The sequence below is a fragment of the Microtus oregoni genome, unplaced genomic scaffold (assembly GCF_018167655.1).
Source record: "Microtus oregoni isolate MIOR12 unplaced genomic scaffold, Mior012 000062F_ref0000492, whole genome shotgun sequence".
In the NCBI taxonomy this organism is placed as follows: domain Eukaryota; kingdom Metazoa; phylum Chordata; class Mammalia; order Rodentia; family Cricetidae; genus Microtus; species Microtus oregoni.
In genome coordinates, this window is record NW_024543872.1 from 449,961 (window position 1) to 463,440 (window position 13,480).

The window sequence follows — 13,480 nt, forward strand, 5'->3', positions numbered from 1 at the left end:
TGATTACTGTATAGTTTTTTGGGAGCGTACTGAACTTCATTAAAAAAATTATCTTGGATTGTTGGTCAGATAATACATTAAACTCATTATTTCTTGAGGTTATTTCAGCGTAATGTTGTGTCTTAAGATTTATTTTCTTCCGTTGGACCTCCCATTCTTCAGAAGAATTTTCCCATTTTGTGGATTCCATAAAGTAGCCTCCTCTTTGATCCATCTAGGCTTGTTTTGTACAGGAATGATTTGCACCATATACTCTGCCCAAAGGTTGTTAAGTCTTTTACTGGGATGTGTTGTGGCCCCTTTGTGCAATTTCCCGACCAGAAAGCGTTGCCTGTTTCAAGACTTTTGTTCTCTTTCTCCCTCTTGTGTCTGTCTGTGGTACTGCATGTTCTCGGTTGCAAGGGGCTGTTGAACAGTCCTTTTCCCACAGTGCTTAGACACCCAAAGTATCCTGGTTTTGTCAGTACCAAGTTAGGTGAGGCCCAGACTTGCACAGTCCATCACAAAGTCAAAATGTTAGGTGCATGTCCCACCCTTTCCCGACCCCCGCAGTTGTGCCTACTGAGGGGAAAGACCTCTGTGGTTGTTAGGAAACAATTCTTTTTTTGTTCTGCAGTGTGACTATTCTTGATCTTTAGCTCGCCTGCAGTGCTTGATTTTGTAATGAGCGTTTGGAGTCCTCTCAAAGGATTTTCTGGATTATGCCCTGTTAAATCTCTGGCTGCCTGGGAGCAGAGTGTGGCTGTTAAGTCTCCTCCGTGTTTCTGCACTTTGACTTTCACTCACTGGGTAAAGGGTGATTTTTGAAACAGTGTGTGTTTTTCTCAGTGAAGACAGAAGAAGAACCATTTTTGTTCTGTCTTATTTAATTCTATCAGGAATAAATTGCTTTTAGGCAAAACTTGTGTAGGTGAGAGATCAGTGGATTTAAGTTGCAGGAAAGTGTCTACATTAAAAAAAAACAACAAGAAAAGCAAACAACAAGAACAGAGCCCCAAATAAACCCTAAATATGAGGTATAAAGCAATAAGTTACTAAAAGTCCACAGGGTGGGGGCTAGGAAGATGGCTTAATCAGTAAATTGCCATAGTTGACCTGAATTTGGATCCTTAGCACCCATGTCATAAAGCTGGGTCTACATGTCTGTAATCCCTATGTTGGGCAGACAGAGACAAAAGGACATCTAGGGTTTGCTGACCAGCTAGTTTAGCCAAATTGGTGAGCTTCAGGATCAGCGAAAGACCTTGTCTCATAAATCAAGGTGGAGAGCAATTGAGGAAGACACTCAACATTGACCTCTGGTCTCTCTATGCTACATATACACCTCTGCACACACAACACTCACACAAATCTACTGTGTCTAGTGGCATAAATATTTTAAATAAAACAGAAGACTTTGTGTGTGTGTGTGAATTGTCTTGGAGAAATTAGATAGCACTTTGCATTTGAATATATAGTAGAAACGTCATTCAATTTATGTAAATTGTTGCAGCTTTAGGTCACAGTTTAATAAATCAAAATTGGACACACCTGTTAACAACTCTAGATTTGTAAGCGTTAAATACATATTTTAACGTTAGGATGTAATACAAATGCTGTATCTAGCTAATATTAAGATATATACTCAAATCCCATGTTAAATTTTTCTCCTTTAGGTTGGCTGGAGTACTGCTCGTGATTATTACACATTTTTATGGTCTCCTATGCCTGAACATTATGTGGAAGGATCAACTGTCAATTGTGTACTCTCATTTCAAGGTAAGAGCTAAAAACTGAAGGGCTTGATCAAGCTAGCTGCCTGTATTATTGTTGTTTGTTTCAGGAGTGTCTAAATGAGAGTCTTTGTTGAGTGAAAATCAGGTGACTGTAAATACCAAATGTAGGGCACACAGTGTTTTCATAGCTACTCAGAATGCCTTTCTTTTTTAAATGAAGCAAACTTGGAATTTCTTAAGGAAAGGTTTTGATATATGTCTTAACTAGGGTTACCATTGCTGTGAAGAGACCATGGCCATGGCAACTCTTAAAAAGAAAACATTTAATGTGGTGGCTTGCTTACAGTTAGAGGTTCAATCCATCATGACAGAGAACATGGCGGCATGCAGGCAGGCATGGTGCATGGTTCTACATCTTACAGTCAACAGGACGTTGACTGAATTGTTGCACTGAAGTCACCCTTGAGAAAAAAAGACCTCAGTGCCCACCCCACAATGACGTACTTCCTCTAACAAGACCACACCTCTGTTGGGGGCCATTTTCTTTCAGATCACCACAATACAACACAATTTATATGTAAGTATTAAGAAGCAAAGGGAGACAAGTAAGAGGAAAGAAGTCTATATTCTCACACAAAAGCCAAGGATTGTGCACTTCTAGGGAAAAGTATCCACCAAGGATGAGGTTCAAGTTGCCCCAATACTCATTCATTTCTACTTTCAAAAGACCCTTTCATTTATTCCAGCTTTTGACTTGTCACTTGTATCTGTGAGGGACATAAAGCTAGCATGCCCTTCTTTCAGGGCTGTTGTCTTCTTTCCGGCTCCTTTGGGATTAGTAGTTCGTAGGAATGTGTATCCGTGGCTTTAACAAGTCCACTATTGTGTTTACTAGCAGCAGCTTAGAAGAAAAGGAATATGACTTTATTTATGCACTGAGGAACAGTTCCTGAGAGACTTTCATCGTGGGTCCTTAGACCAAAGTTACTCTCAGTGAGAGTAAAAGGTTTTATTGTGCTATGATTGTGCTCTAGATGGACTATAGATAATAAACATGTACTGTGTGTCTCAAAAGATAGGATAAAAGGACTTATCTGTCTTTTCTATTGCTGTATTGTGAGCAAAGCAGCTTATACAATAGTTTATTTTGGGGGCTTACAGTTTCAGAGAGAGAGAGAGAGCCCATGATCGTCATGTGTATAGAATGGTAGCAAGCGAGCCGGGCGGTGGTGGCGCACGCCTTTAATCCCAGCACTCGGGAGGCAGAGGCAGGCGGATCTCTGTGGGTTCGAGGCCAGCCTGATCTACAGAGCTAGTTCCAGGACAGGAACCAAAAAGCTATGGAGAAACCCTGTCTCGAAAAATCAAAAAAAAAAAAAAAAAAGAATGCTTCCCAAATGGTTCTGTCAGTTGAAGACCAAACATGTAGATACATGAGCATACGGGGGCCATATTCAGACTGCCAGAGTCATACACATACATGTATATTTGCATATACATACATATATATTTACATATATACATGTATACACACGCATGCAGAGAAGGAGAAAGAGAATAGGAACGAATATGTGTTGGGTTTTTGCTGTAGCCAAGGCTAGCCATAGACTTGTGATCTTCCTGCTCAGCCTCCTGAGTGCTGCTGGGGTTTATAGGCATGTAACACCATGCCTGGCTAAGCTGGAACTCAGATAAAAAATGTATGACATGAGCCTGTAATACTAGAACTTCACAGTTAAGTGGGAAGTGGAATCAGAAGTCAGAAACTTGAGCCCTGCCTCTAAAATACAAGGTGGAAGAAGAGAACCAACTCAAAACACACATTCACAGGCTTTTTTTTTTTTTTTTTTTTTTTGCCCACAAAGTATAACATTTGTAGTATTAATAAAGACAAGACTTGGGTTCTCAACTGTTATTTAGGGGCTGGGAGTGTAGCCTAATGTTGATGTACTTAGCATATACAAGACTCTGAGTTCAATGGTTCACACTTGCCATCAGTCAGAAACATGTTTATGTCTCTAGTTAACCTTTTTTTTTTCCTTTTTGGATTTTCTAGACAGGGTTTCTCCGTAGCTTTTTTTGGTTCCTGTCCTGAAACTAGCTCTTGTAGACCAGGCTGGCCTTGAACTCACAGAGATCCGCCTGCCTCTGCCTCCCGAGTGCTGTTCACCAGGCTGGCCTCAAACTCAGAGATACACCTGCCTGGTGTGTACTACCACTGACTGACCTTCTGTCTTTACTGTGAATTTTTTTTTTAATTACTTAAGTGAATTGTTCTAGTGGCTAATACATTTATTAGTGACTTAACAAATATGCCAAACACATCCAATTTATTTGTCTTTACCTGAAGACATTTTCCTGGATGCCAAGCACAGGAACAGTAAAGAAGTTTTACAAATTCAGTAGTGTTTTTAGTTTGAGTTTTATGTGTATTTTACTGAAGACTGATGTCACATTACAGATTGGCTAATTTTTTTACTTGGTTGTACTTAAATTGTAGCACTGATTGAATACATTTATTTGAAATACTTTTAAAGAAGATTATTTTAGGTAGTTTTTTTTTTGGCTCCCCGTCGGGGAAATATTTTAGGTAGTTTTTTAAGTCATTGTACAAGAATGTCATCTATATTGTAGGATTTTTCTTTTAAATTTTTTTTAAAAACCATTAAACTATGTTTGTGTGGGTATGTCTGTTGAAAACATGGATCAGTCAGAAAACAACTTAGAGGAATTGAGTCACTCCTAATATATGGGCATTGGGATTGAACTCAGGTTGCCAGGTTTGGTTGTCAGGCTTGGTGGATAGTACCTTTATTAACTGAGCCATGATTCTGGCCCTTTTTGTTTTAAAGGTTGATTTAATTTTCTGTGTATGGATGTTTTGCCTGCATATAGGTCTGTGTGTCCAGGTGAGTGATTGGTATCCAGAAACCAGAAGAAGAAGATATTGAATCTCATGTAACTGGAGTTAGAGACGTGGGGGCTGGGAACTGAGTCCATGTTCCCTGCAAGAGCAGCAAGTGATTTTAGCCAGTTGCTGAGTTGCAATACTTTTAATTACAGCACACATTTTGCTTAGGTATTAGCAGTGTTTCCATTGATGCTCCCTTCCTGCTGACCAACCCTAACCCTATATTGCATATATTTGTCAAATCTTAATCTCCTTGGTGTCTTGTCATATTTGAGGATTACCCTTGAGTGTGTCTCATTTGGGATTAATTTGCTGTTTTCTCATGGTAATACAAAGATTACACATTATGGGGGGAGGGTGTCATAGTCTCTGCCTTGTGTCTGAGAGTGCTTATACACCTATTGCTGCTGGTGTTCATCAGATGATTGATCCCGTCTGGACTCTGCTACCTTAAAGTTAGTAGTTTTCTCTTTGTAATGAAACAATGTTATAAAGTGAGCTACTTTAAAACTATGAAAATATCTTGCTTCTCTTTATGTTTCAGCCACAAATTTCAGTATCCCTCAGTACATTTTTTTATAAGAGCTATTATTGTGTTTACTAAGAAATGCACACAGTTTGTACCTTAATTAAAATTATGTTAGAGTTATCCTTTTCTGTGAACTCATTTTTTTCTAAGAAATAGAGCCTGATACTAATTTTAAAGATTGTACTCTTTAAAGTAGTAAAGTAGTGGTTGAAATTGTTCTGGTGTTGGCCCTTAGAGCCTTCAGGTTGGGTGCCATTTTTTTTTTTTCCTGCTATGCCCTTTTATTCTTTCAAATCTGTTTTTGAGAGTCAGCAAAAGCAGGTAAAGAATCTGTTGGCTAAGTTTGCTTCCTGGGACTGACATGGTAGGAGAGAAGGGACTCCTGGAGGTTGTCCTCTGACCACCACACGCTCTTCACACAAATACATAAATGCAATTCAATTTTTTTTTTCTTCCCCGAGATTGGGTTTCTCAGTAGCTTTGGAGCCTGTCTTGGAATTAGCTCTTGTAGAGCAGGCTGGCCCCAAACTCACAGATATTTGCCTGCCTCTGCCTACTGAGTGCTGGAATGAAAGGCGTGTGCCACCACCACCTGGCTAATTCAAATGTATTTTAAGGCCTACTTTTGCTAAAATTAAAGTGAAGTAAGTATAATATTAATGTATTTAAAAATTTTAAGACATAAATTAGTAGGTATAGATTTTAGATTTTGGGGTAGTTCCTGTGAATATACTCATCTTTGTGTCTTCCTTTGTATAAGTCACTGTGAGTCTAGGATTCATTCATTCATGTCTACTATATTCACTTAAATACGCATCTGCCCCTCAGTGTGTACATTTGTCGTCAGTGTTTTGGAGATCTAAGATATAAGCGTGTACAAAGCTGGGTGTGGTGGCACAAGGAAATATTTTCCATCTATATGGGAAGCAGTGCAGAAGGATTATAAGTTTGAAGCCATGTCTTTACATCTTTTTTTGAAGGATTTAGGATGTAACTCAGTGGTAAAGCACTTGCTTAGCTTGAGTGAGGCCCAGGTTCAATTTCTAATGCCCCATAGTAATGTAGAGTATAGAATTGAAGGTTTCTTTAGGTAAAAAGAAAAATTGTGTGATATTGAAAGAGATGAACATTAATTTTGAATTAGGATAGTCCAGCAAAATTTCAAAGGGAGGGTACAAATTGAAAAAGAAGAAACTAAGTATCAAACATGGTATTTTTCATATAGTAATGTTATAAGCACATCTGTAGAGCTTAAAGAACTTAGATGGCTTCATTCATATCCTAAATAGAACTCTGAAGTTGCAAATCTTATTTTTCTTGTGCTGCACCCATGGACTTTGTCGTTTCTTTTGCATTTACACAGTTCACATATGTAGCATATTCTTATAGTTAATATTTCTTTTTTTTTACATCAATGAATGTCAAATTGGAGGGAACATTTCTTAAATCCTGTATTCCTGAGTCCCATTCCCTATCCTTAGATTTTTATTTGGTCTTCCTTTCTCCATCCAGCCTCTTTTATCATTTTGAAATACAGATTTGACTCCTTTGAGTTGATTTTGCCATAATTAGGATATAGGAGAATGGCTGGAGAGATGGCTCAGTGGATAAGAACACTTAATGCTCTTGCAGAAGACCCAGGTTTAGCTTATAGTTCCCATGTGGCAACTCACAACCATCTGTGTAACTCCAGTGCCTGTGGATCTGATGCTGCCTGACCTCTGCAGCTACCACCAATGCAGGTGGTACACAGACATACACACAGACAAAACACCCATACACACCAATAAAAAAATGAATAAAAAGTAGATAAAGGGGAATGGGTATATATGCTTATATCTAAGAGATAAAACTTTGGAGTATGTTTGAGAAGAAAGAGTGTAGCTCAGACTGATACATTTGTGACTAGGACTCATTTTAAATATGTTTATTATAATAGAATGAGATGAAAGTATTGTTAGTAAATAAACATTTTATAATATAATAATATATAATATATATGTAATATATAATATAATAGTAAGTTTAATAATTTTTGTTACCCACCTCTTAGGATATTACCTTCCAAATGATGATGGAGAATTTTATCAGTTCTGTTACGTCACCCATAAGGGTGAAATTCGTGGAGCAAGTACTCCTTTCCAGTTTCGAGCTGCTTCTCCAGTTGAAGAGCTCCTCACTATGGAAGATGAAGGAAATTCTGATATGTTGGTGGTGACCACAAAAGCTGGCCTTCTTGAGGTGAGCACCTGCAGTGAGGCGTGGAGCTCGCCTTGACTGGCATTGTGAGACTTTTCAAGTTACACCAATAGGGGCTACTAGAAGCAAATGTTTTAAAACTAAAATTACAAGTGAATACACATATAGAGGCCTGAAGTCATGGTTGACTTGTCCTCAGTCTCTCTCAAGCTTAACTTTTTGAGACAGGGGTTCCCATTGAACTTGGAGTTGGCGGGGCTAGTCTTTTGGTCCGATTCTTTTTGTGGTTCCGTAGGCATTGTCAGATGAGTAACAAGAAGGTTTAGGGCCTGAAGGTACCCTGTGATAGTAGCTAGTGTAGTAGGAAAGCCTTGGAGAGCTCTTAGACCAGGTCTCTCGTCCTGTTCCCTCCCCCTGGGCTTTCTTCAGGTGGCCTTAATCTTGTTTGATTGCTGAATTCTTCAGATTTAGGGATGGGACTGTCTGGGAGAGTGCAGTGAAGCAGTACATCCTACTATAACTCACATTTTGAGACAGTGCTGTTTCACTGGTTTAATGATGCCATACGTTTTAGTTTTTAAGTAACTACTAAGTGAGAATAAAATCTTTTTTAAGATCACATTTTCTACTTTATACCTGAAAGCTAGACTGCTGCTTAAAATAATGTGATTATTTTAGTCCCTTTATTATGAAAATAGCATTCTAGATTGGTTCACTATATTTTTTGTCAATTACATCTGCCTTTCATGTATTGCTAGTGATTGGTTTTTCTTTATAGACAGATGAATCTTTAAAAACAGATACCATATACTTTTGATTTTTTTCCTTGTTTACGTTTAAGAACTGAGACTAGAAAAGGAAAGTCAAGAGGTTACTGTCACACACTGTCTTCCGTTGTCAGGCTTTCCCAAGACAGTCCATCCAGGGGTTAGAAGGAGCCAGTGGTCTTTCACTGTGAATTCTTCATCTCTTTCCTTCCTTGTCCTAGAAATTCCTCTCTTATCTAAATAAATGCAGTTTTTATAGGGTGCCGGAGATATTTTGTAGTGACCACTGCCTCTGATCAGGTTTTTAGCCTGGTATTTGAACACTAGTCAGGGTACTGACGTAAACCCTGCTCTCTGAGTGCAGTTAGCATTAATACGTGGGTTTTGAGTACTTGTCAGACCACCCTTCTCTGAAGCCCTGCGTGTGAGGGGCATTTTGCTGCCTATGTCTCTGGAGAGTTTTCTCTAATTGGGACACAGCCCAGGTTTCTTGCACTTTTTCTTTGTTCCACAAAGGCTGTGCTATAAAGAAAATTTTAATTGCTGCCTCTTGGGAAATGTTTCTGAGATAAAAATGGTTTTGTTTTCTGACAAGTCCTTTTAGGATTCTACATTAATTGATATCTTTAATGATTTTTTGAACACTGTAAATTAAAAGTGATTAATGACAAATAGTCTTAGAACTTGTGAACCTGGATTGAATAATAGCCCCCCCCAAAAAAATATTTTAGGGGTCATAAGGGCTGTTGGACCAAGGGATATCTATTGGGTGATAAAATTATTGTAATTTTCTTAGCTCCAATCACAGGAGTGGTTGGAAAGGAGACTGCATTTATTACAGGTGCTTGCTCTGAGGTACTTAGGGGTGGAGTGGCCAGAATTTTGTTTGGGACAATTTAGCAAAATAAAATAAAATTACATAAACTAATGAATATAATACAAGCCAGATGTGGTGGCACGTTACATTATCTCTGTATTTCCAGCCTTTGGGAAGCAAAAGTGGGAGACAGAGATTTAGGCAAGCCTTTTTTGTTAACCTCTCCCAAAAGAATGAAATGAGAAACATGGTAGCATATTAGTGATGATTAGTGAATTCATTGTATGTGTTCTTAAAAAGATTTCAAAGTAGAAATTTGGGAGCAGAAAATAGATGTATGTAGTTTTTTTTGTTTCCCATCCAAGTACTAACTGTACTCGACCCTCCTTAGTTTCTGAGACCAGAAGCAATCTGGAACATAAACAATTTGGGTACTTAAACCAAAAAAGAAAAAAAAGCTGTTAGGGATTAAATCCAGGACTTTGACACATATTCGGCAATTTGTGGAACTCATATCTCCAGACCTAGTTTATGTTAATTTTAGTTAATTTATACTCTTTAAGTTTTTCCTGCTAAGTTTTCATAAATCCTTCATGAAATGTTAAAAATTAATCACTGAAGAAGTTTGATTCTGATAATTTTTTTATTGTACTAGGTGAAGATGATCATAAATAATTTCTAATCTGCTAGAAAGTTTTGAATGGATTTAATGCCAAATTAATAATGGTATTAACCGTTAGGATTTATGTACTTGCTTGGCCTTAACTTTCCACTGGCTTATTGGATATCATATATTACAGATAATTTTCAATAGGTATAAAATTTGAGTGACTAAATAAACTTTTGCCTTTCTTTGAAAATTTCATACATTTATGTAATACGTTTGGATCAGATTCACCCACCACCATCTTTTCCCAGTTCTTCTTAATCCTTTGTCAGCTTTCCCACTTTGAGAACACTTATTCTGTGTATTTTAGTGTGGTATGTTGGTACAAATGGAGTATTCTAAAGGATTTTTAGCAGTTTAGCTTTCATAAGTTATTTTAGATTTTAGTCACTTACATCTGTGATTCTGTAACCCTGGAAAGCTTATTGTGGGGACTATTGGGGGAAAACATTTATCAGCTAAACACTTCCTTTGTAAATTCTTTTCTGAATCTCTTATTTTTCTCTACTTAGAAGCAAACTTTTTTTTATAAGAAATATTAACCGTCTTATGACATGTTAGGTCCTTTACTGTAGGTGGTGTTTGATGTTTTCTTCTGGAGTTTATATTTTCCTGAACCAAGTAGTTAGCAGCTGGAAGTTGGTATATTATTGTAGTCTTAATCTTTAAATTTGCATTTTTAACTCAAGCAGTTGTGGAGTGGGGGCTGTCTCTGCAGATCGACATGAGACAAGAAATGTGACTCAGTAGCCTGTGTTAGTTCAAAATTCTAGACTAGTCTGACATCAGGCAGTTTATTTTAGGCATTTTTAAGTACAGCACCATTTTGGAAAAGTTTCCTGGTGACAATTGTCTCAATACCGTGTGCACAATAAAACTTAAAATGTGACTGCATTAAAACTCTTTTGCAAAGTACGTGTGACCTCTTCCATAAAGATGGATTCTGTAGTGTAAGGGCCTGGGGGGAGGGCAGTATCTAGTGTGGTCTCATACACATAGCTTTAGAGGTGACCAGGCTATAAAGTACGTATGACAATTCCTAAGTGTGGATTGTATTGACTGAGAAGCAAGTCTAAAGATAAAGGTCTAGGGAGGAAGAGGCTGAGATAAACACCATAGTCTGGGAGATTGAGGTGTGACCTGGCTGTACAGGAGAGCACAAGTCACCAGGCTCTTAACTACATCTACTCCCAGCCTCTGTCTGGAAAGCGGTGTGCATCTCTTTGTTAAAGAGACAGCTCTGCGTGTTAGCATTCCTGGTTCCCCTAGTCTTAGCTGTGAGCACAAGGACTTTGTGCCATCTACACAGTTGGCTATGTTTGTATATCTGTAACTCCCACGTGTAAATTTTTCTACCAGAGCATAGCAGACTGAATGATATGTAGTAGGTAGAATACGAACATTGGTGAGTTCACTTTTAAAAGTAGGAAACTAAAATTGTAATATTTTATGATGAAAACTAATTTATTTGAGGTTTTTAAAACCAGCTGAAAATTGAGAAGACCATGAAAGAAAAGGAAGAATTGGTAAAGTTGATCGCTGTTCTTGAAAAAGAAACAGCACAGCTTCGAGAGCAAGTTGGAAGAATGGAGAAAGAGCTGAGCCATGAGAAAGGGCAATGTGAACAGCTGCAGGCTGAGCAAAAGGTTTGTTACACTGTTCCAAAAGGGAAGCAGTTGGGGCGACCGAAGATCAGATCTTGAAGAAAGTCACTGTGTATGGGTGTTTTGTCTGCACGTATGTCGCTGTACACCATGTGCATGCCTGGGGCCTTTGGAGGTCAGAATGGAGGGTTCTGTCCTCTGGTGCTAGGAATAGATGAGTCTTCTGCAAGAGCAGCAAGTGCTCTGATGAGTTTTGAGTTTCTTGCTTTTTTTTTTGTTTTGTTTTGTTTTGTTTTTTTTTTACTCAGTGACCCAGTCCTTGAACTCTTGAACATCATCCTCTTCCTTCCCAGTGCTAAGATTACAGGCATGAACAACCACGTCAGACTTCTTACAACTGTTTCTCAGTAGTTTACATCTAATTCTACATTTGCTAGATTTGAGGGGGGGGGTATGGGGTGTGAAAAATTCCTATAGGAATAATAAACACTAAATAAATGGAAGGTAGAATGAAAAAATTAAAATTACTCTCCAAATACCATAATTTAACTGGGAATGGTGGCACATAGTCAGGAAGACTGAGTTCAGGACCAAGTTCACAACAGCATAAGCCACACAGTCAGCGCCTTAACTCCTAACACCCAAACAACACAAGCAAGGCAGAACGCAGTAACCTGAGTAAAGTTCCTACTGTGAGAAAGGCAGTAAATTATCCTCCAAACAAAACCAAATACCCTACCTAGTTAAAATGGGCACTCTTATTTCTTGAACAAAGAAAAATGACTATGTAAAAAACGGGTTGAGTTTAAAACTGAAAACTATAGAAAGAGATGTAGCCACCTGGTCATTGGTTATGTAATAATTCTCACAAAATAATTTTTAGTTGTAGAAAAACTCCTAAAGATTATGATTATATGCATCACTATCTCAATGTTGTATCCAGTTGGATAGCCTCATGCCTATGGACAGGACTGAAACTTTTTTCAGTTGTGAGTTTCTTTATTGGACTTCTGGCTAACAAGGCTTAGTATTACTAACTTAGTCATTAGTCAGTGATTCTTATTCCTTTCCCACCCTCCTTCTTTTCCTCTTCCATCTGTTTCTTTGAGACAGGGTCTCTTACGTAAATCAGGCTGGTCTTAGGCTTGCTTATCTAACCTCAGCCTCCTGAGTGTTACCATTATAGGTATGTGCTGTTTTGCACAGCTTTTAGAAAATGAAGATACTTTGACTTTCCAGTTCTTTTAGTGTATAGTTTTTCATAGCAGCACCTTTGTGTACTTTTTTAGACTTGACTCAAAATTTTATCAATTATCTAGGAGTGAAACTTAGAGGGCATACTTAATTGCCATAATTCATGTGATGAAGATGTTTTAAGCTTTAAAGTATCTGTTTAAAGTAGGTTCTATTTTCATCTTTTATGTAGGTTGTAACAGCTTTGAATATTTCAGTCTTTTTGAATGAATCATACCTCAGAGAACATGAGGAGCAGTAGTTATATAGGCATGTGTTGTACTAGAATGGGTATTAAGCTTGATAGTGTCATATGAGACCTGAATTGTCACTGACTTAATAAGTGTGAGATGTCAAACACAAAAGGAAATAATTAAAAATTTTAAATACAACTTTTGTTGCCTGCCCTCGGGTGGAGAAGTGACATCAAAAAAGAGTTCATGTAAAGCAGGGATGGATAATACATGTTAATAATTGATAGTAGTTCAGGCTGGACATGGTGGTGCACACCTACTATCTCAGGATCTCAGCACAGGGGAAGCGGAAGTAGGAATATCAGAAGTTCAAGGTCAGCTTCAGCTACACGACAACATGACATTATTTAAGAACAACAACAACAACAACAAAAAGCTACAAAAACTTGGGAGCTGGTGAAATGGCTTAGTGGTTAAATAAATTTGTTCTTCAGTCATGAAGATCAGGGTTTAGATTCCAGAACCCGCAAAACGTGCTGGGCATCACTGCAAAAGCCCCTACCCCAGTTTCAAGCTGGGCAGAGAAAGGAGGATCACTGGGGCTTTCTGACTTCCAGCCTGGTCAAGAAAACTCCTTGTGCTCAAGGGAAAGACTGTGGGGAGTGATAGGAGAAGACTTGGTGCCCTTTTCTGGCCTTTTCTAAGCATGGGCTTGCACATCCTGCACATACATGTGTCAGAGCTTCATTCGCAAAAATGCAAAACAAAAAATAAAAAGGATGAGTGTATGTATGAAAGTTTAACTGTTAGAATTTTGGGCTTATTTTACAGTCTTGGATTATAC

At 38.1% G+C, this 13,480-nt stretch overlaps 1 protein-coding gene across 2 annotated transcripts in view; it reads left to right on the forward strand.

The window, feature by feature from the left end:
* The window catches only part of Tax1bp1 (Tax1 binding protein 1), a 59,691-nt gene that overhangs the window by 13,045 nt on the left and 33,166 nt on the right, over positions 1 to 13,480 (forward strand). For both annotated transcript variants that reach the window (XM_041640117.1, XM_041640116.1), the window contains exons 3-5: positions 1,656 to 1,758; positions 7,209 to 7,396; positions 11,093 to 11,251. In XM_041640117.1, the coding sequence (XP_041496051.1) occupies positions 1,656 to 1,758; positions 7,209 to 7,396; positions 11,093 to 11,251 (450 nt within the window). The remainder of the gene's footprint in view (positions 1 to 1,655; positions 1,759 to 7,208; positions 7,397 to 11,092; positions 11,252 to 13,480) is intronic.